The sequence below is a fragment of the Pan troglodytes genome, chromosome 16 (genome assembly GCF_028858775.2).
Source record: "Pan troglodytes isolate AG18354 chromosome 16, NHGRI_mPanTro3-v2.0_pri, whole genome shotgun sequence".
Taxonomy (NCBI): Eukaryota; Metazoa; Chordata; class Mammalia; order Primates; family Hominidae; genus Pan; species Pan troglodytes.
Window position 1 is genome coordinate 83,891,783 of NC_072414.2, and position 23,857 is coordinate 83,915,639.

The window sequence follows — 23,857 nt, forward strand, 5'->3', positions numbered from 1 at the left end:
TCCTGACCAGCTGTTACAAGCAGCCACAACAACAGTGGAAACAGATAATGACTTCAAAACATGGACAGAAATTGAAGAATTGAAATTAATAAATATGTAATTAAATGTTAGATATTTACCGTTGTGTGAACTTTGTTATTTGCTGGATTTCAGAGTCTCAGACGTTTTATTATATTTGAAAATAATTTGTGGCGTAAATTATCCTCACTTCACAAAAAATTCTTGAGTTTGCACAGTGGGTGTCAAGGGATCTTAGCCAACCATAAATTAAATAAGTTACATAAAAGTAAGTAAATGTAAAAGCAAAATTATAAAAGTCTTTTCAAAAGTGTGGATGGCAGAAAAAATATTTAATGATAGATGCGGATGTATTTTAATATGTTTGATGTGTGGTGAAGTCCTCTAGAAGTAAGGGACACAAATTTCAAAGCAACCTACCCGAAATACTGTAGAATTGTAGCATAATATACAGAGCTTTCATAGAGTTTCCAAAAATTAGAAATTCAGGCTTTCCCCTCTAGGATTTTTAGATGAATTCCTAATGTCATCTCATCTCATCAGTGTAAAATAATCTCCTTGACCTTTGGTGATTTTGCTCATCGAATAGCTTCTGTTTTGTAATCTATTTTTTTCATCATCTTCTTTCAGGAATCCTGTTCACGATGCTGGTATTCGGACCAGCCTGCGGGTTTATCCTGGGCTCTTTCTGTACCAAAATCTACGTGGATGCGGTCTTCATTGACACAAGTAAGGAATATATCTCCATGTCTACCTTCCATCCGCAAGCGTTTCCTCCCTTATAAATGCGGCTTCAGCCTGTGGGTTCTAAAACCTTCTTGCTAAGAGACAGTCTTGATGCCCCTGCCTCTGTAGCTGGGGCTCACCTGAGATTAGATGAAAGAACGTGAGTGTTGGTTCAGAGGGCCTGACTCAAGTCTGGGTTCTGCCAACATCTACCTAGAGGCTGAATAACCCCCAATAGCTGATTTTACTCCTCAAATCTGTATTTTCCTTATCTGTAAATAAAGGGTAACAATAATTACATCGGCCTGGCAGATAAGAATTTAATGAGAGTGTCTGTGTAGAAATGCTTGGCATATGCTCATTGAGTGGGGGCCCATTAACCTATGTGAGGATCCTGCTTTCCAAACTAAAAGTTGGAGCATGTGTTCTGGAGGTGCAAGTGTACGAACGGGGTCAATGAGACAGAATATTGGAACATCCTTTTAGAAGACACTGTTGTGGTGGCCTTTGTGAGGAAATATCCACATTCAAAACCATTTTAAGCAGAACCTGTGTTCTTAGCAGGAAGTGGAAGTGCATTTCTCAGAATACCCTGAGTTCCCCAATCCATGATTGTGGGATTGAATGGGATGCTAGATTGATGGGCTAGACTATGCTGTGGTGACAGACAGTCCCAAAACCTCAGTGATTTTATACAACTAAGGTTTATTTCTTGGTCACACTACATGTGCAGTGTAGGTCAGCAGTGTCAGGGTCAGGGAGACTTGGCTCATCGTGGTGACCTGTAGATCTACTCTCAGGATCGATAAGCATTCTCAGCCCCCGAGGCCCAGGCCCACAGAAGTTCCATCCTGACCCCAGCTTGCCCAGTTACCAAGAAAGGAAACCAGTTTTACTCTGGCCCTTGAAACCTCTACTCAGAAATGACATACAATGTTTCCCCTCATATTTCATTAACCAAAGCAAGTCACGTGGTGTATTGGTTTCCTGTTGCTGCATAAGAAATAACCCCAAACCTAATGACCTAAAACAGCAGACATTTCTTATCATACTGTTTTTCGTATTTTTTTCTGTGGGTCTGGAATACAGGAGCAGCTTCACTGGGCAGTTCTAGCTCAGGGTCTCTTATGAGGCTGCAGTCAAGGTGTTGCAAGGTGGCAACCTGGTCTTGGATCATCCCAAGGCTCAGCTTGGGGAGGATCCACTTCCAAGCTCACTGCCATGGGCCCACAGGAGGGGGCTACCTCACCGTGATACCCCTGAAGCAAACAACCCAAGGGAAGGTGAGAGAGAGCACCTGAGGCAGGAGCCACAGTCTTTTTATAACCTAATCTCAGAAGTGACATCTCATTACTTCTGCTGTGTTTTGTTTGTTAGAAGCTAGTCACTTGTTCAGGTTTACTATCAAAAGAGAAGGGATTATTACGCAAGGACCAGAATACCAGGCAGCAGGGACTTTAGGGGACCGTCTGGGTCATTGCCTACCACGTGCTGTCACATCTCTACCTTGTGTCTGAAAAGGAACACTATATTTCCATGTAGTTTAGCATGCAGCAAAGCCATATTTCCTTTCTCTCTGAAAACAGAGGGTGAGAAGCCATTCCAGCCTCTGCTTCTCATGCCGATCTATCCTCAGGATCAATAAGAATACTCAGTCCCCAGGTTCTCAATCCGTCATCTCTTGACAATGCTAAATTTACTAATTCACCCCAAAGAAATAATGTGGTTTTAAATCCAAGTCGCTTTGTGATTCACTCCATTAATCCTACTGATATATTTACTTGTAGCTAATGATGTTACAAATTTCCAAGTGGAAAAAAAAAATCAGAGGCAGCCCTATTTATTTATACTTTTAAAGTGCTGAGTCTGTTCCGAAGGTGATTGAGTGCTGGTGTTTTGCAGCCATCGGCTGGCCCTTTGAACCCGTTTCCTAGGGAGTGTGGTAACGGGTAGGCTGGGAAGACACAGGACACATGAAGTGCGTCAGTTTCCATCTTGCTCGTATAGACAGGTCAGCTTCCACCACTGCACCCAAGGCAGCACAAGACAGGGCCAGCAGAGGGGATAGAGAGGAGGCATACTCCTGATGCAATGGGGAAGCCACCTTGAAGGGTAGCAGAGTGGCCAGGTAGCATATTTTGCCCTCAGTGCTATCAGTGGTGGCCTTGAACCAAAAGCCTGTGAATGACCAGAATATCTGAGCTGGAAAGAGCCTCAGACATCATTCCTTTCCAACTCTTTCATTTTACAAATGAGGAAACCGAGTCACAGAGAGGGGAAGGGATGTCCCCAATCCAAGGAATGTATCTCTATAAAACCCAGATCTCCTGAGCCTGCCTGTGGAGATTGCACTCACCAAACTCTCTTAGAAGAATGAAACAGCACCTTTTCTCAGTGCCTGAAATGACCAGTGGGTAGACAGATGGCTGGAGGGGGCTTAGCCCATCCACTCCCAGTTCCCTCCATTTGCTGAGGCTGTTCCTTCAGCCTGGAATGCTGTTCCCATCTTACTGTGTTCAGCATCTCTGTTTGCCCGTTAAGGCCCAGGGTGGAGCGGTGTGATCCATGGTTCCAGGCTCATTGGCTACTTGGTGCCTGCATGGATGTAAGGCAGGTGGGCTCCTTTCAGTCCCGTGTGGGCATCTCGCTGATGGCAGCCTTCCCCACCAAGTTGATAGCGGACTTCCCTTTCTGTTTCTAAAGAATGCAAGGTGCATTGTCAGTCATGGTCTTTGTTTGCGTCCTTCCCGGAGGCACCGTGAGGTGCAGCTCTTTACCGGTAGAGGGCAGAAGAATATCATTTATCCTATTTAGGGAGTCAGCCATAGAATTCTATAGTTGCCAGCAGTTTTTATTGTTTCTAGTCTTGTGACTGAAACTTGCCGCCTGCAGGTGGATTTGGGCTGTATTTGAGGAGGGGATTCTTAATTGCTTTAGGGCCTCCCCTATCTTTTCCTTGCTTTCCTAAAACAGTGCTCTTCTGTAGGGCTGTCCAATGTATGGGAACATTACTGTAGGCATTAATAGGCAAGGGCCACACACGTGGACACATGTTTCTGAAGTCCCCACTGAGATTGGGGTCCAGGAAAAGCAGCAGCCTAAAATTTGTGGGGAAGGAGCAAGGCAGGTCAACAGAGGGCCCTCGTTATGGGGTAGATGGAGGAGAGAAGGCGGCGTCCACCACATAGCCTGGTGCCAGCATTGAGAGGAGAATCCAGTGAGGAAGCCTGGTTGAAACTTGTGAGTAGATGCAGCTGGGGTGCCAAGGAGGGCTGGTTGTAGACATGGGCCAGTTCTGGGGTGACAGCCCCCACGGGGCACCTTGCCTGGAGGTCCCAGCTGGCTCCACTTGGACATGGGCTGCTTCCGCTGCTGCCTTTCATCCATGTTTGATCGCTACGTGGTTCCCTTTGCTCCTCAGCTCAGGGAGAATAAATCCCTCCCCTGAGAGCTGGGGGAAGAAATGATGGTGCCTCCAGAATTTCTTTTTTAGGTTCTTTGTTAACTGAAACCCAGGTGAGAACAGGACCTTGAAAAAATGGACTTAGTAGCAGAGTACATATCTAATCACTGCCTTGGCCAACCTTAACTATGTGGGTTTATTACAAAAAGATTAGTAGTAACAGCAGCCATGAATTGGTCACTTCTTAAAGCTATACATAGATTGCCTCATTGGAGCCTCAGCACATTCTCATGGGAGTGTAGATCCTACTGTTAGGTGAGGCATTATCATGCAGTGGTTAAGAATTCAAGCACTGGAATCAGACTCCATTTGAATCCTGACTACACCCCCTTATGAGTTCTGTGATCCTGGGGATATCGCACACACATCCTGAGTCTGTGTGTGGATGGCATGAGTTACTCATGCAAAGCATTTAGCACAGTGCCTGGCGTATAGTAAGCACACAATAAATACTTATAGTAAGAACTCCGAGAGGTTAACAGTTTCCACAGCTAGGGATAGAGCAGGGATTCATCGCCAGGCCTGTCTGACCTCAAAGCCCCACTCTTAACAGAACAGCTGGCTTCCCTGAAACATCTCCAGGAATTTAGCCAGAAGGCGGCTCCCTTCCATGGACAAAGGCCTTGCTGAGATGGCCTAGCCTCACCAGCACATCCATGCAGACTTGTCCTGAGGCACACACCAGCCGGCCTCGCAGAAGGCTGCATGGCGTTTGCAGCTGGAACAAGATGTGGCCATCTGTTTGCTTCACAAAAAAGGTCAACAGACTGAGAGCCTCCTGCTCTGCCATCCTGAGGGCTGGCTGCTACTGCTAGATTCCTTCATTTTGGGCTAATTAGCCCAATGGCTGCGATTCTAGATGTTCAATGCCACCCTCCAGCCTTAGTCCCTTCCTGTCTCCAGTTTCTAATTAGGTTTGTAACTTAATGATACTCTTGGAATTCTTGAGTCCCATAGCAAAAGTTTGGCAACATAGGTTAAACAAATGGGTAAATGAACTACAAAAAAAAAAAGTCCATATGGCACAGGAAAAAGAAGTAAATGTCCCCAATTTGCTTTGATCTCCTCTTCTCACAATCTCAAGTATCCTCATGAGCGTGTGGGTGGGTTGGTTGGTTAGTTTTAAACTGGCTTAACTGTATTTCCAGTGACTTTTCATTTGATCTTGGAAATGGGTGGAAATCTCCATGAGGCTCCTAGTTCAGTTGACCTTTGACAGAGAGAGCAAACAGCTGTCAACAGCTCTCAATTCACCCAATACAAGCAACAAATAAGAACAACCCAGAAGTCAGATACAAAGAGTGGAAGGGTTAGAAAAATTAATCTTGTAAGGCCAGGCATAGTGGCTCTCACCTGTAATCCCAGCATTTTGGGAGGCCGAGGCAGGTGGATCACCTGAGGTCAGGAGTTTGAGACCAGACCAGCCAATATGGTGAAACCCTGTCTCTACTAAAAATACAAAAAAATTAGCCGGGCGTGATGGTAGGCACCTGTAATCTCAGCTACTTGGGAGGCTGACGCAGGAGAATTGCTTGAACCCAGGAGGTGAAGGTTGCAGTGAGCTGAGATCTCACCACTGCACTACAGCCTGGGCAATAGAGTGAAACTCCATCTCAAAAAAACAAAAACAAAAACAAAAAAAAACAGAAAATGGATCTAGAAAAGGAGAAACACCTTCTATGCCTGTTGACACCTATGTCAAGACAAGTCCAAGATGTGCCTGGCTTCATGACAGATATTTCATGGTACACCCAGTGTATGGCTCTTTGCTCTACTCTGCAACCCTTTTCTCCTGTCCCCTTTACCAGAGTTCCCTCAGAATGAAATGGCATCTGTTCTCATCATCTGGAATGACCACGGGGTAGATTAGTGGCTTGATGAGGGAGTTGAGCCTATTTACTTAGAGTCCCCAGAATGCGCCACACCTTGACTCAGCCTGTTCCCGCAGCCTGGGATACTGTCTCTACCTCATTTTATTCAACATCTTTCTTCATCCATGTGTCTAGTTTTGTTGGCAATTGAATGCATCTAAGTAAATGAGACAGATTGGTGCTTTCAGTTTTGTTCTGGGCATCTTACTGAAAGCAGCCCTTGCCAGAAGGCTGAAACTGCAGCCATTTTTTTTAAAGTTAAGACACTAACTAGAACCAAATAGAGAAGTAAAGAGGTTTTCAAGCCTTCCTCCCTACTTTTATCTAAAACAATACTTTTGCTATGCCAAGCCTGCCTGAGACTGCTGTTCTTATAGAACGTGGATTTTTATTTCCTAAACCTTTTGTACTAGTCAGGGTAGGCTAGGTTATGTTGCGGTAACAAACAGCTCCCAACTCTCAGCAGCTTAGAATACTAAAGGGTTCTTTCTTCTTTGTGCTACATCCAGTGCAGGTCAACAGGGACATTTCATTTATTGTAGCCTGTCAGATACCATCTTAGGAGGAAAGAGGGGGTGGAGTCATGTACCAGCTCATACACACTTCCACACAGAAGTGATATATGTCCCCTTGCTCACATTTCACAGGCAGAGCTCTGTGGCTTATAGTTACACCTAACTTCACAGAGTGAGGAGGTGTCATCCTCCTTGTCCTCAGAGGAAGAGGATCCAATGCAGACACTGATAACATCTACCACACCGTCCTCTTCCAGCCACACAGAGAACTCTCCCTCAATATCCCTAGTTCTGAAACAGTGTCTGTAGAGCATTGACGGACAATTACCAACAGGTGGAGGGAGATTTTTCACCAAAACTAGCCAAAATACCTCATAAAAATTATATTTGTTAGCTGGGCACAGTGGTTCACACCTGTAATCTCAGCACTTTGGGAGGCCAACGCGGGTGGATCACCTGAGGTCAGGAGTTCAAGACCAGCCTGGCCAACATGGTGAAACCCCATCTCTACCAAAAGTACAAAAAGTAGCCGGGAATGGTGGTGGGCACCTGTAATCTCAGCTACTTGAGAGGCTAAGGCAGGAGAATCGCTTGAACCCAGGAGGTGGAGGTTGCAGTAAGCCAAGATCACACCACTGCACTCCAGCCTCGCCGACAGAGCGAGATCCACCTCAAAAGAAAATAAAATTAGTATTTGTTATAGAGATGGACAGAGGCAAGACATGTCTCAGACAGGTCCATCCAGTAGCTGTCTTCCCCAGATCAAACTCACCAAAGCCTCCCCCGCCCTCAGGGCAGCACACTCCACAGCTGAGCAGTTTCCCTCAGCATGTTATTTCTCTCTGCCACAGTGCTCCGGATAATTGAAATGGAGAAAAAAATCAATACTTCCCAAAATAGTCAGTGATGAGTGTCTTGGATCTACAGAATCCTGCTGTCCACCACCTTCACGCAGGCCCTGTCTCCTGTCCTTGCCCGGGTGGCAGGCGGGCTTTGGTTCTGACACAGGTGACGTGCCCTTCCCCGTCTTTCAAACTGTGAGCCAGCATCAGCTTTCCCCAGACATACACATACCTACAGGGAGCAAGTTGACACGTTCACACAAACCACCACCTCCCCCATCGCCATCCCTCTCCCTGGGTTGTTTTCTCACACATAGAACAACAGAGTCACTAACTTCCTAACTAAAATATGACTTGTCTAATTTTGTTCCCCCAAACAACTGCTAGGATTTCTCTCTCTTTGCCCGCTCACATCTGCCAGCTTTTCAATTCCCCCTTTATGGAGGCTGGAGACAATGGAGGGAAATACTTCAGCTCCCTTTTGCTGTCTTTTGTTTTCATTCATTGCTTGGCAGCAGGTGAAGAAACACAGTAAGTGACTAGTGAAAATATTCCTGTTCAGCTACCAGAGGCAATTTCACTTCCTTGTGTCTTCCCTCATTTGCATAAAGATGCTTTCAAGATCACCTTGTGTTTTCCCATGCTGTACCCTTTTTTAAAAAGATCCCTATTTTGAGATTCTCATTTATATACATATATGTACATAAAAGTGAGAATAACGAGATCTACTCTCTATACAAAGAGCCTACTATGCATCAGGTGATTCTTGCTCATTGCCTGTCATCCTTGCAACCACTCTAGGTTGAAGCTGTCTTTATTTTGCAAATGATGCAGCTAAGACTCAAGGAGGGTAAGTAATCTGCCCAGTGTCACATGCTAGTAAGTGGCAGAGCTGGGATTCGGCCCCAAGTCCTCCAGGCTTACACTGTCCCCTCTCCAGCATGTAGCTATGCAGAAACATCTGGTCCACTGTAGTGCTGTTATTGCACTGGGTGTATGTCAGCATCTCCAGGACAGTGACTACCAGGGTTCCAAAGGCCACTTGCTACCTACTGGAAGAGCTGGTGGCCTTAGGCTCGTGGCACAAAGAGCAGGAATTGATCATTCACCTCGGGCCCTATAGAGAGCCCAAAAACAGACATTGAAGAGGGGCAGTGGAACAGAAAGGTGAGAGCGTGGACCTTGGCATGTGTATACCTGTGTTCCGTTCTTCAGCCCCATGAACCTGGGCAAGGAACCTAACCTTTCTAAGCCTCAGTTTCTCCATCTATAGAAAACAGATAATAAAAGTCCTGCCTTGTAGAGTTATGGGGAAGGTTGGCTGGAACAGTTAAGAATGTGCTCTGCATAATGCCTGGTGCAGAGGAAGCCCTCAATAAATGATGGCTGGCCTTATCATTAATGCTAGCTGAGGAGTCTTCAGGGAGAGCATTTTATGAATGCTGAAGTGTTCATCTGGTGTCTGCGGTCATTACTCTTCCCAGAGCTGTCCATCCCATCTGGTCCAGGCCTGCAGCCCTGTTGGTCTTACCTCATACACCATTGCCCAGATCTCCCCAGTTCTCCTTCCATGTTCCAGGGGCATGGTTTATTATCAAAGAGACATTTCTAAGCAGCTCACCTGGGAGCCGTGCTGTACAAGGCAGGTGTAAAGAGAGAGAAAGAAAAAAACTGTACCAAAGGGTAAGCTGAAGTTTATGTTCTTGTGACTTAGCTGGCACAATAAAAGAAATAGTGGTACAGTGCCACCAAACCATATGCATAGCACCTTTAAGCACATGAGTTGACTGCAAAGCTTTGTATTAGAGAGCTGGTGCCAAACCACAGGCCACCAACAAAGTTGGCATTAATTAATTAATTAATGCATGGAAACAAAGGCCCCTCACCATAAATAACAGGCTACCATCATCTGGGTGCCCAAGCATGCGCCAGGCACTCTTCTGAGCATTTTATGTCTGGTGTGGTCATTTGATCTTCCCACTAAGTACTGCCATCATCATAGATGTTATACAGATCAGTAAACTGAGGCATAGAGAGTTCAAACCACTGGCCTAGGGTCACACAGAGACAAGGGGGTAGGACTTCAACCCAGGCAGCCTGGCTTCAGAGGCCCTGCTCTAAAACCCTATTGTGCGCCTCCGCTTATGAGCTGTGAACCTAATTTAAGACAGTGAGTGGGGCATTGAGTGGGATCTCGTATGAGCTGCTTTTTGGAAGCCAAGAGTGAATATACCTGGTGAAACTCTACCTCTGAACAATAAACATTTCCTTGTGTTTCTTTGAGCACACCTTGGCAGTGCTGCCAAGCCAGTTTTAGCCTAAATTCAGAGAACGTCTGGCTTCTCACTGTTTTTGTTTAGACCGATATAAACACAGGGTAGACAAGAAAATTAAGGAGGGAATGTGATCAGCCTCCGGCTTTGAGAGAAACAGAACCGCTGGTGTGGAACAATAGGCTTCATAGCCTGGCAGCCAGTATTCCCGACCGCAAGTCATTTCTAGAGCCCTTGCCCTCTCTGTTCAGCGGATTCAGATTGTCAGCAAAATCCCCAGTGGTCCAGCCTTCTTTTCTCCACTAAGCTGTGCTCTTTCCATTTACAGGTAACCTGGACATCACTCCGGACGACCCCCGCTGGATCGGAGCCTGGTGGGGTGGCTTTCTGCTCTGCGGTGCCTTACTCTTCTTCTCTTCCCTCTTGATGTTTGGGTTTCCACAGTCCCTGCCCCCGCACTCAGACCCCGCCATGGAAAGCGAGCAGGCCATGCTCTCCGAAAGAGAATACGAGAGACCCAAGCCCAGCAACGGGGTCCTGAGGCACCCCCTGGAGCCAGACAGCAGTGCCTCCTGTTTCCAGCAGCTGAGAGGTAAAGGTGGCCTCATCTGCCTCTGCCCAGAACAGTAGGGGGATTGGGATGGGGGTGATGAGTGAAGGGGTGGCACCCAGGACTGGGGTGCTTGGGGACTTGGTGGAGGCAGAATAATATTGGCTTGCATGGCTGGCCTCTACCAGCCAGGTGCTTAACTTATTCCTGAGAAGTAAATAACCTGACTTGCTTAATAAAAACAAAAATAAAGTAGCTACCATTTGTTAAAGGGACCCAGTGGTTAATATAGGACCTGACATTTAATAAACATAAATGTCTTTAGAAGGAAGCAAAATATTCTGTGGAGCTTTTTTGAATTCTTTCAGGCCACCTATAAGCACCTGGAAGCAATAAAGGAATTTTGAAGTTGGCTTCTTTTGCCTGATATCAGCATTCTTTAAAAAGCCACCTCCAGCCAGGCGCGGTGGCTGTAATCCCAGCCACCGCGCCCGGTGTAATCACATCTGTAATCCCAGCCCTTTGGGAAGCCAAGGCAGGTGGATCACTTGAGGTCAGAAGTTTGAGACCAGCCTGGCCAACGTGGTGAAACCCCATATCTGCTAAAATACAAAAATTAGCCGGGCTTGGTGGCATGTGCCTGTAATCCCAGCTACTCGGGAGGCTGAGGCAGGAGAATCGCTTGATCCTGGGTTCAAGCTCACCAGAGGTCTCTGCAGTGAGCCAAGATCGCACCACTGCACTCCAGCCTGGGTGACACAGCAAGACTCTCATCTCAAAAGAAAAAAAAGCCACCTTCAAAGTACATTTCTTTACATTCACTTTGTCCTTTCATTGTCTCCACTAAAGATGAGAGATGTTTTCCTGCAGAAAGAAATATTAACCCAGTCTTAATGACACAGTCACACTTTAGGATGCAGCAAAGCTCTTGCTATCATTTTTTAAAGAAAAAAAGTGCAACTTTTCTGACAAAATGGTGAAGCACAAACAATGATGCAGAATGAGAATGAGAACCCCGCCCCCCCGCCGCCACCACCGCCCAAGTTGTTTCCATCTTCGGCACAATCCTTTAAAGACGAGGAAAATGACAAGGAGCTGAATGTAGCCTGGCAGTCTCAGAAGCTGCTCGGCGACTATCAGGCGAGGTATGTGTGAGGTTCCTTAATGCACACGACTCCTTGCTCAGCTCCCCTGACGTCCTGCTGGATTTTAGAAATGAGTGGGCTCATGCAGCCAGGAGCAAGGTCAGGCACTACTTCCCAGGGAAGCTGGGATGCAAAAGGGAGATGGTCAGTCCCCTCTGTGCAGGAATGCAGCACTCAGCCGGGCCAGCCTTCCACAGCAGCAGATGCAGTCCTCCTGTGCTTTATTTAGACATTTCCTAGCAGTGAAAGTCTGTTTACTAAACTTCTGTGTAACAATGTGCGCCTTCTATAGAGATGCTAGAGATTTGTGGAGAGAAGCTTGAACTGCTTTGTGCTCAGCCCCCTGTTCTGTTCCTCACCAGCCCTGCGATCATTAACTGCCCCCTGCTTCTTTTCCACGAATGTAAAACTGTAATAACACAGGTCCTCACTGCCAGTGCTGTCTCGAGAATGAAAGCACTGCTGCAGAAGACTGTCTGTTAATTGTACCTGTTAGTCCATGAGGAATCTCAAGAACTTGTGCGATTTCTGAAAAGAGACAAATTTAATATCGTAATGTTATGTCTGGCCCCATGTTCCATGATGGTTTCTACCAATGCTGTAATTTGGAATCATCCATAAAATTTAAGTTCCAGAATGCACTGGTAGATGAGAAGGCCAGCCAATCTGTGTCCTCTAAGGTTGCCTTGGTTGGAATGCCCCCGTCCTCATGTACGTGTGCTTAATAAAATAGGCTCACTTCCAGCAGGCCCCAGGCAAGGAGGGTGCCTGCGACTACCCTAGTAGCAGGAGAGTGATGCCTGCGACATCCCTAATAGAACAGCCATCCATAGAAAGTGTCCTGGTAACTAGACCCCTAGGAATAAAGTGGGCAGGCATGAGAGTGTGGCTTTCAAAGGACATCCTGGCCCTGGGCGACTACAGCATTTCCAGGTTGCTCCCCACCTCGGGATGATGACCCTGTTTCCCTAGGGCTCTGATTGTAAAAGCAGCACTAGTAATCACTTGTCTTTCATCTCTGGGAATAAAAAGATGAAAAAGATACAATAGTGCCATCAGAGAACTCACCATCCCACACAGGACCAGGTCTGCAAGTCAGCAAAGGCAGCCCAGTGTTTTGAGAACCGCAATAACAAGCAGCACAGGTGGTTACAGAAATGCAGCAAAGAGGCAGAGAGAAGCCCACCGCTCCTGGGCTGGGAGTCACGGGTGAGGAAAGGGTCAGCGGCAGAGCTGAGCCAAGTCTTGAGCTCTGCTATGGCTTAAGCATTCTTGGGTCATGATTCAGTCGCTCATTAACTCATTTGTTTTATTCCATTGGTAGTTACTGAGACCCTACTCGGTGCTAAGCACAGCCTTGACTAAATTGACTTATATTCTGGAGCTTATGTTCCACTAGGGTGCAATAGGCAAGCTCAGAGCAATGACAAGGTAAGCAAGCACTGGGTGAGCTGCCGTTGAGCTGACAAGTACACAGTCAGGTAGACAAGTCTGGGACCCGCGAGGCCATATTGATTACAAATTGTGATCTGTATACGCACAGGCTTCGCTTCTGATGGCTAATGATTTTAATTTAGAATTAACAATTCCCAGAGGCAATTGGCCCATAATGGACTAAAAGGATGTCTCAACAGGAAAAGAAGAAAGTGTTTCTGCAAGATTCCTTAGGAGCCAAAATACAGTGAAATGAGCTATTATGCTAATAAACGCATTTCACACGTGCCAGTGCATGAAGTGGGGCCACAGTCGTTTACATGATTTATTTCTCCATGCGAGACACATGTTTTTGCTATATGAGCTTTTTCACCAAAAGCACCATGCAGTGCGCCCTGGCATTCCAAAACCCTTCATCCAGTTTGCATCCTGGAAAACCCACGCTGCAAATGCAGTGCTATATACATGCAGTGTGTTACACATTTGTGGGTTTCAATGAGCTGAACGGCGTTGCATGTATACATAGAACTGACATTGCTCCTAAAACCCCTATGTTGCAATTTCTCATCCATTTTGTTTGAGCTTCCAAATGGGTTTCTTCTTTGGCCATCAATCTGTGCCCCCTGCCATGCTCTGCAGACAGCAAAGGCCCCCTGAGAAGAGCTGGCATTATGCCAGGAAGAGCCCTTCCAGCCCCCTCTTCTCTGGAACTTAGAGTCTTCTCCTGCTCCTAGGAGAGAATGGGGCTGTCTGCTTTGAGGCCGACCCACCTGGGTTAAAATCCAGCTCAGTCGGTTCTTAATCATGCAGCCTTGGCCACATCACTTAACTCCTCTCAGCTTTCACATATGGTGTCTGGTTTAGTCTTTACCAAAGCTGTGTAAGGTCAGTATCACTGTTTATTCCTGTCTATAGATGAGAAAACCAAGCTCTGGTGATATGGGGGTTTGAGTCTGTGGTTCGATTTTCAGAACATTCCCCTAAAAAAAGCGGGCTACAGAGGTCTGCTTCCAACAGTCAGCCATCAATTGGGTTTACAACCCTTATCCAAAGCTGAGAGACGGAAAGCCCGGAGTCTTGCTCCAGGTCAGCCTGGAAGTCCCCATCTTATAGCAACAGCCCCATAACCATCTTACCATGCAGGAAGCAGATGAACAAATGCTTGGGTTTGTTAAACTCCAGTATCTCCCCGATGTGGGCGCTGGCCAAGCCAAGGCACATTTTTACTTCTCAGCTGCGCCACCAAATAACTTTTCCTTTAAGACCTGGCTCTGGCTCTGCTCCTCCCTGATCTTGCATTTTGGACGGCCTGTTTTTTACACACCTCACATTCGTCCTCTTGTGTCCTCTCCTCCCCTTTCCTACCTGGTAAGCCGTGTGTGGGCAAGACTGCACCTAGTGTGCTGAATGTAGCAAATGCTCAGAACTTGCAGAATTGCTTGTGAGAGGCTACACCTGGAGGGAAGAAGTTCAGGGACTGTAATAGACATATGTACAGTGTCATCATCAGATAGTGTATTAAATATCATCTCCACAGTTTTGTGCTCCATTGTAAGTTGTCTCCGGCATCTCTTGCCCTGAGAGGCATTGATTGACGTGACGAGGGTCTCTTCTGCAGCCACATGTCCATCTGCCTTCTCCCTCTGGCTCTGTACAGTTCCTGGAATGCATCAGGCAGTCTCTTGTTTGCTGCTATTTCTCCCTGGAATGCCCTTCTTCCTTCAGTTCACTTCTGGGCTGGACTGTTTCTCACCTCCCCAGGAAGCCCCCCAAAGCCCCTCTGTGTACCTGCCCCTATGTACCCAGTGCTAGGTTAGCTGCATTCCTCTGAGTTCCACAGAATCCCTGCAAAGCACCTGGGAACACATTACCATGGCAGTCTCTCTGCTTGTCTGTATCTGTCCAAAGATTATGCATTTTCCAGGGATGAAGCTGCAGTTCATCTGTTCATTTCCAATGCACAGAGCAGTGCATAGCATGTAGGTGATACTGGTTGAATGAAGTAATAAGTGAATACTTTCTTGCAAGCCTGCATGTACGTATAGACGTGGACACATGCACAGATAGCAGGTAATGATTGTTTTTTGTGCACTGTCATATTTCATCCCTGTAGCCTTAGGAGGCATCGGTACCACTTACCAGTAAGGCAAGTGAGGCTTGTAGATGGAAAGGAAAGGCATTTGAACCCGGGCGAAGGCTCCAGTGTCTGTCTTTTTAACCATGGCATTATGCTGCCACTTCTGACAGTAAACGGACACTCTCTTAAAGAATAAGTGGCGTCAGCAGGTGCTAACTGACTTCTTAGCAGAGTGTACTAGAAGTACGGCTGCTGGCTGCAACAGCACAGGTGTCCCCTAAAAAGATGGGTCTTCCAGACACAGCTGCAGCCTAAAAGGAAGGGAAGAACCAACTCCCTGCAACCATTGGCCTGTCCTGACCCTCTGCCAGGTTTTCTAGCTGGGATGAGTGTAACCGCACCAGAGGTTTAAAATCCAAAGGGAGAGTCCTGCCTTTGATCACTGAAAGAGAGGGCAATCAAAAGCTGAGCACTCTTGTCACTGAGCGCTTCATGCTGACTGCAAGTGGTCTCTTCCTGTCCCAGAAAAGATAGCAGGTGCCAGCTGAGTGGGCAGGGCTGGGGCCTCAGGCTCAGAGTCTTTAAAGCCACCACCCAAATCTAGGAGATGAGTTATGATTTCCAGAGCTCTCGCGTCGACCTCCCATTTGGCCCCCACAGGTGGCTGATGGGGTGGTTATGTTACTAACCTCTGTCCTGATTAGGGATCGGGACACCAAAGCTGGCAGGTGGTTGGGGAGACAGGGAGGGGTGAGTGATGTTAAACCAGGTACTTAGATTCCCGTGGCTGGGCTGGACCTAGTTCTCCAGATTCCAAATCCCATGCTCTTTCCCCTGTTTCCTGTAAGGGTTCACTAAATTGTTCATAAACTGACAAAAGAGGAGAAAGGGAATCAGGCTGGGGCCCATGTAACGAAGCCCTTCCTGTGTCTGAGAAACTTACACTTCTGCTCAGCCTTTCCCCGCCTCCAAAAGAGGCCATGCAGAGCCCAAGCTCTAGAGAAGGTTCACCTTTTGAGGAGTTGAGATCCTCCTGGGTCCTTGTAACCTCCCCTCCCCTCCAGCAATGCAGTCCATCCTGGAGTTCAGCTGATTTTGCCACCCAAGTCTCTCTCCAGCCTGCCCTTGATGTCTGTTGATCTGAGAGTCCTTGTTAACATTAACAAGGTAACACTCCACACTCCAGCATGCCCTGGGCCCTCCAGGCTGTTGTCCATGCTGTGATCTTTTCAGAACACATCTGATCAAGTTACTGCCTCTTGCTTTAAGGGATGGAGACAAAGTCCTTCCATGGTCTCTGAGTCCCTCCAAACCCTTCTCATGCCAGTCATGCCCTGTTCCCTCCACACCCACCTCACTGGCCTCTTTTCAGTTCTTCCTATACCCCAGGCTCCTTTCCTCCTAGGACTCTGCATTCGTTCCCTCTACTGGAATTCTCATTTCATCTTCAGACATCAGCTCATGTGTCATTTCTTAGGAACATCTTCCTGACCTGGTGGTACCCCTTCCAAGGCACATCATAATTTTCCTTTATATGTGTGAATAATTGTCCTTTATTCACTTACTCTGTACGCTTCATGAAGGCAGGGACTGCAGTTGTTTTTTCTCATGTCCTGGTACACAGCAGGTGCTCAGTGCCTGCTATGTGATAGGGGAGGGAGTAAATGGATTGCCGCTTTCCCTAAAGCTCCCCTGCCCCCTACTTCCCACTCAGGGTTTTGGCCTGTGTTTGACCAATCCATGGACGTAGACTTGGCAAGAGCTTCAGGTGTCCTGAGTGCCACCACCAGCCCACACGTGACTACCTGTGTTGGAGAGGGTCTGCTCCTGGCACCCTGGCTGCTGAATGGTAGAGGATGTGCCAGCCCTGGTGCCAAAACTGACTTGCCCTGGGGACTCTGGGCTTCATGTTGTCACTTGTCCATCTTCTGGCAGGTGCTTTACATCTTGGTCAGGGAGCACATTCACCCCCGCCCCACCACTCTGCTTCCCACAGTTCAGCAGGCCACAGATTTGCGTGGCCACATGACCCAGCTCATGCCTCTCCACAGCTCAGGCCTGGCCACAGCAGCACCCACTTCATGCTTCTGCATCTCAGCCTCCTCCATCCATTACCATCTAGCTGTCAGTTTCTGCTATGTTTTTCTTTATTAAAATCCTGTGCCTTTCAGCATAATGTTGTCATGAGGAGCCTGGTGATCTGAGAGTCCTTGTTCTGCCGGTAACCAGCTGAGCACTTTTTTTTAATCATGCACTCTGTCCTCAGAACCATGTTCTTCCTGTGTGTGGATTTCCTGTTAAAGTTTTTCTCTCCTGATTCCATGGTGAAGGAGACCATCTGCCCTCCCAAATGCTTGGAATCCTGTGCCAGGCTGTGATTTACATTCTGCCATGTCACAGGAGTTGTTTTTATAGGTCCCCACGGACCAGACTGGTCACTGGCTTAAGTTCTTATCAATATTGATTGATAGGGGACCTGCTGTGGACAGCACCGGAGGGATAGGTCCATAGATAAGCTACAGCTGCACTTCTCAAGTTATTTCAGCAAAGCTCGTGAGACAAACCATGTGAGGGTGCCTAGCATGATGCCTGGCACTTTGTTGATATTCCTGGAGTGCGTGTTGAATGAAAGAATGAAGGAAATAATTAGAAGGCAGCATTTCCCAATGAGGGTCCCTTGAGATGCTCAGGGAAAAACAAATCAACAGCAGCAATAACAGAAGGATGGGGAAATGGTTACATGGCCAAATAACTTTGGGAACCTGTGTGCTGTTTGATCCTCTCTGAGATTCATACTTCTCAAACATATGTGACTCGGAACTGTTTTAGTCACGTTAACTGTAGCTACTTGGCTAATGCTTCCAGAATACAGGGTAGAAAGCGGAAAGGCTCACAGGAGGTTCAAAGGGATGAACTGAGGACCAGAGAGAGGGGACTTGGAGATACTTGATTAAAGATTGTAGCATTTCACCCCAGTCTGGAAGGATGAGCAGGATCCCCGTGGATGGAGAGAGAAGAGCTTTGGGATGGGGGACAGGGATGAGCAGAGACACATGGACAGGAATGCCCAAGACACTGTTGGGAGCTAGACGTCTGGTTTTAGAAAAGGTCATGCTGGAAGGCAGACTAGGGGCTGCTCCCACACCAGCAGTTCCTGGTATCTGAAGCTGCTCGTGGAGGCTTTTGTGAAATTATGAATGAGTTATTGAAAGCCTTAGCATTGCCCTTCTGAAGCATCTGGACTTTATCTGAGGAGCCCTTGTTTCCCAGCCAGGAGTTTGAGTCAGCATCAGCTGTGGAGTTTCTTGAACCACCCTGTATGTGGGCCACAGCCGAGGAATTCTGATTCTGTGGGTAGAGAAGGGGTCCAAGCATCTGGATGTTTTCAAAGCCCCCTAGATGATTCTGTGTGAACTCCCAATTGCCAATGAATGCCAGAAGCAGTGGGGGGTTCTTTGAGTGGCCTCCTCTGGGGGCCAACAGATCAGAGCTGGTCCTCCTGCATTTGTACAGGCAGGGGACATGTAATGACAGGGGACTCACTCACCAAATAAGCTTGGGACACCATAGACACTGTGATCCTTGTGGAGATTCATAAGTGATATATTAGCGCATGAAGGCTCTGAGAAGGGCTGCTGTAAACTCAACACTTGAGGAAATACCATCAGGAACTCTAGGCTTAAAGATGGGCATTTATGTCCATCGGGTATTTCACCCCCACTGTTTCTTTTATGAATGTCAGTATTTCTCTTTCCAGGCTTTCCAGGGTGAATGCCCCCATTGTTGGAGTTTTCATGAATGCCAAATGCAGTCAGCCTTGCTGCCATGGAGGTGGCCACCACTCTCCCAAAGAAGGTTCTTAGGGGCTGGCCTGGAGTAGTGAAAGCAGTTGTTTGCTTACAAAAGCCTATTCCCTTAGTCTTTTTCTCTCTGCTACCTCTGACCTGGAAAGACACCCTGTTGGGTCTGAATAAGACGTTGCTGCCTCCCAGGCTTCTTTCTTCATCTCTGTGATCCCGAGCGGAGCCTGCGCTTTTCTGACTTCACACTCCAAAGGGACGGAGATGACTGGGGCGACACCAATTTGGAGCTGCAGCTTGCAGGAAGCTAACTGCACCTCTGCAGACACTTGTTTTGTGCTTTAAACGGGCTAATGGGCAGCCACATGACTCTTTTTCTCTTGGGCCTTCTTGGTGGGGTTATGAAGCGTTGGTGACCTTAAAGGAATCAATAGAATTGATGGGGGAGTTATCCCAGCCAGCCCGCACCCAGCTAACATTGGGATTTCATTCTAAATGCTCATTTCTGATGCTGATCATTTATTTGTTCACTCAAGCCACAAGGTGCAAAGGAAGCACTACCCTCTGCCTCTTATCTCCAGAGGATGGTCAAAAGGAAACCCAGTAGCTGCTTCTCTCAAACTTGCAAAGAGAAGGTGTTAGGAAGCGCTCCCATGGGCTCCCCAATAGCCCAGGGCAGAGGTTAGGAGGCAAGTTCATCCACAGCAATGAAACCATGGTGGGTCTGAAGCTGGGGCTGGAGGCTGCCCCATCTGGGGCCAGTGTGTGGCAGGCACTTGCTTTTAGAAGACTCCCAGACACTGCAGGCCTCCTCTCCCACCTGGGCTTTCCTCTACCCCTACGCAAGGGAATGGCTTAGACACCTCCAGAATCGACAGTGTAAATGAAGAAGAGACTGACATTCTGGATTATTGCCCCCATAGGCCAGGAGTTTGAGTCAGCATCACCTGTGGAGTTTCTTGAACCACCCTGTTTGTGGGCCAGAGCCCAGGAATTTTGATTCTGTGAGTAGAGAAGGGCTCCGAGCATCTGTAGGTTTTCAAAGCCTCCTAGATGATTCTTTGTGAACTCCCAATTGCACAGGAATGCCAGAAGCAATGGTGGGGGTTCTTTGATCTCCCCTGGGGGCCAACAGGTCAGAGCTGGTCCTCCTGCATTTGTACAGGCAGGGGGCATGTAATGGCAGGGAACTGACTTAACAAATAAGCTCACGCTGACTGTAGAAGCAAGGGTCCAAATGTGTTTCCACCCGGACAGTGAACCTGTGGCATGTCACTAATGGTTTGTTCGTAAGTTTTTTTCTGTTGCCTCAGTTAATGTGTCTTATGAGGCTATAACAGTTACCCTTCAAAGCTTTGCAATTCATTCATTCATTTTAAAATTGATTTATTAGATTCTTTAATACCCCTTGAGTTTGTTAAGTGTCTGCTCTTACGGGGCTTGGTGCTCACATCTAATGATAGAACTGCTCCATCCTTGCTCCCAGGTGGCTTCTGGCTTGGGAGATGAGAAGGACTCAGGCAAGGGCATCCAGCCCGCACGGGGCACATTAGCAACCAACTCGGTGGTTGCTAAACCTTGATGCTATTCCATGACACCGTTTCTCCTAGGAGTCACCCCACCTTGGATTCACACCCGTGCTTCCATCACAGTATTTTTCTACATCTTTATTATTTCTTCCTCTTTCCCTTTTTTTAAGTTATGATTTGAAGACTGTCATTTATCTCCTGTAAGACCTCCCTGCTCTCTGTTCTCTTCTGTCTGTGGGTCTCATGTGTTGGGAAGCTCCTCCTGGCAACTCAACATTCAGAAAAACAACTTTTATAGATTCAAGTCCCCATAAAATACCTGAATGTTAAGCACGTGGACTTTGGAGCTCAGGCTGACCTTAGTTCAAATCCACCCTCCCTCACCTCCCAGCTCTGCATTCTTGGGCAAGGTGGAATTTATAGCCTCTCAATGAAGCCTTGGTTTTCTCATGTCTGGAATGATAATGTTAAGACGATAACCCAAAAAGCATTGGCTACCATTGTAATTACTGAGCAGTTGCATGCATTAGCTTCATCTCCCCTTCTTGGGAGCCGTGACAGTGGTGTGTTGACAGCAATGTTATCAAAGGAAAAGAAAGTCAAGGCCAACTTCAGTAGAGAAGATTAAAAGCAGAAATACACCGAGAGTCCAGCAGGTACACTGAGCCCCATGATAACCACTGCCTGGGGCAACTTCAATTCCGGGGAACTGGACATGGAAACCAAGGCCATGGACAAGTACATTGCTTCCTGACCTGGCCTGCTGCCTGGCCCTCTGGAGGTAGGAGCTCTTCTTGACCACAGAGATGGCCCAGGAACTCAGCCCAGCCCACTTTCTCCATGGCTATGGCTGCCCCACTTCACATTCTTTCCCTTCTCTGCTAGCTCACCAAGCGGTGCACACAGATACATCTGCAGCAAGTCGTGTATCCCCATGGCTCTGAGGAACACTACACATGACAAGGAGCCTGAGGGTTTCCTCCATGACTTGACCATGGATCACTTTTTTGTATTAATTATTATTATTCTTACTGAGCTCACACCTGTGTGCCAGAGACACTGGGCCACATGCTTTACACACTTGGGTCTCATTTCATCTTTATAGCAGTCTGTGGGGTGGAGTTCTGTGCTCCAGTCACTTCCACATCTACTAAAGCCTTGAAGCCAGAATTCAGTCCCCATTACCTGACTCCTTAGACCAGGTTCTTAGCCATTATTTTATACAACCTCATTCAGCAAAACCTTTTCTACAGTACAAGCCTTCTCTTTCAGCTCTACAATTCTTTCTTCCTTTTATTAATATTTCTCCCTCCCTCTCTTCCCTAGTTCTCTTCCCTCAAAAAAAAATGGACTAAGTCCCAGATCCATGCCAGATCTGGTCATTTTCCCCAACCTAAGCAGAAATTTTTTATTATTATTATTGCTATTACTATCATTATTTCTTAGAATTAAGCTGCACCTTTGGCTACCAGGAGTGGCCTGCATGCTTAATCTTCAAACCAAGAGCAGCTCAGAAGCCAGACCAGAATAGCATATTGGTTACAAGCACATGCCATGGCAGCAGGTACCAGGGTTTGAGTTTCTGCTGTGCTGCTCTAACCATGGGACCTCTCTCTGCCTCAGCTTTTTCATCTGTAAATGGGGGATTTAATAGTCCCAAGATCACAGGTTTGCTGTGAGCATTGTGTGAGCAGATAGGTAAGCATTTAGAACGGCATTTTTGCACAGAGGAAATGCTCTGTCAACGTTAGTTTTCATGACTCCTCCAAAATCTGCCTTTCTCCGTCCTGAAGGACCCATAAGTTTCCAAGAACTCTTAATCCTACAGGAATCTCTTAAAGACTAGCAGTGGAAAACCTGTTTTCCCTAGAGACCGCTCTCCTGCCGCTCTTTCCAACTTTTTGTCATCTTGCTGGTGACAGTACCAAGCTCCTAATGAGAGTTGAAAAGGTTTCTCCAGCTGGTGAGGCTGCATAATTCAAGCCAGCCTACCTCCCACCTCCAGCTCCCAAGTTCTCAGGCTAAATCGGTAGGCGGGGGGTACATGGCTAAGAGAGTCTGTAGGTGTTCAATGGCCTGGTGTGGCCTTGGTTCACCAGTTTCTGTTTGCCTGGGCCACCCCATTAGCTGCTGCCTCCTTAAAAAGTCAGAATTTTATAGGCTTAACAGTCTGTTTGAATGAAAAAGCTTGAAACACAGGGTTGGCCCTAGGACCAAGCTAATTAATAGCCCTTCTCAAACTAGGGTTTTGGAAGGTAGGCTGAACCTTTGAAAAGCAATCATCTTTTGAGGGTGCTACAAGTCATTGCAATAAAACTGGGGATGGGAGGAAGAACCTGGAAGGAAATAGCGAACCCAAGAGGAAACTCATTTCTGGAGGCAAGTTGCCTTGGTAGAGGGAAAAAAAAGAATGTTCTTCATGCAAATAAGGCCCACTAAGGCTTCCTCAAGTCAAATGGTTCAGTCAAATCATTCTCAAACCTAATGATTTTTCACATCTAATTCAAGGAGAAATTAGTTATTAGATATTAAGACAAAAGCAGGCAGACTCCTATCTTGACAAGGAATCCTTCCCACTGAAGTGGAATTATCTCCAGAATAATTAAATTGCTTGCTGAAGTATAAAAGCATTCCATTAACCGGAGTTGCCTTTGTTGAACAGTGCCTTCCTCATCCCCAAACAAATCATGATGACTCTGAACAAGGACAGGGAGATACCAGGACCTAAATAGATAATGTGATCAAACTGAAATCATCATCAGTGTCATTTCTGAGCCAAAGAGCAAAGTTGCTAATCAGCAAATGCTGGAGGTATCAGCCTCAGCCCGGCAGCAGTTTTACTTGTGACCAAGCGTGGCTGTGATGCTTTATTCTCCAGGAGTCCTAGACTCTGAAGATTCTGCACCCTAATGAAAAAAATGAAGGCTACAGTGAAAGCACGGCAGAGGATCGTTTTCCTGGAATGTCCCCAGCCTGCCTATTTGACATTGGCAATGTTTCCAGAATTTAGATATCTTTATTCCAAAAGAGCACTGTGATTGAGAAATGGCGTTATTACTTGCCAAAACATATAAACCACCAGGACATTACAAGGAGGCACTGTTATAACCCGATGTGATCCATACCGTTCTTACTACATTGTGAAACTTGTTGTTGTGTGACATGGCCGGCAGGTCTCCTGCCACGGGTACACTACACCATCAGAACGTGCCACACAGTATAGCAAATAGATTTCACTCATTAATAGTGATTTATGAGGATAGAGTTTTAACATCCAAGGGGCTTCTGTACATGAAGATAAATGCTTACCTCACTGTCCTCTGTTTATGCCCAATGAATTCATCTGTATCTGTTGAACAATCCACATATTTAAATATTTCACAGTCAGGATTACTCTAAATATTTGTACCATACTTTAAACATAATGTGGATTTAACACAGGAAAATTTCCCAACATTTACATATAGGTGTTATAAAGGTAAACACTTCTAAATATTTATTTGAAATGATATTTCTAAAAATTCAGATGATGGTAAATGCTTTAAACCTTGTAAAAATAGACAAAACACACACATAAAGACCAGTACACTTAAAATCGAGGAGGGTATAAGTGT

General features: G+C 46.7%; 1 protein-coding gene across 12 annotated transcripts in view; it reads left to right on the forward strand.

Annotated features, from left to right (window-relative positions):
* The window catches only part of SLCO3A1 (solute carrier organic anion transporter family member 3A1), a 321,311-nt gene that overhangs the window by 243,304 nt on the left and 54,150 nt on the right, over window positions 1–23,857 (forward strand). For all 12 annotated transcript variants that reach the window (XM_510602.7, XM_009429867.4, XM_003952731.4 and 9 more), the window contains 2 exons: window positions 649–747; window positions 10,037–10,300. In XM_510602.7, coding sequence (XP_510602.3) covers window positions 649–747; window positions 10,037–10,300 — 363 coding nt within the window. The remainder of the gene's footprint in view (window positions 1–648; window positions 748–10,036; window positions 10,301–23,857) is intronic.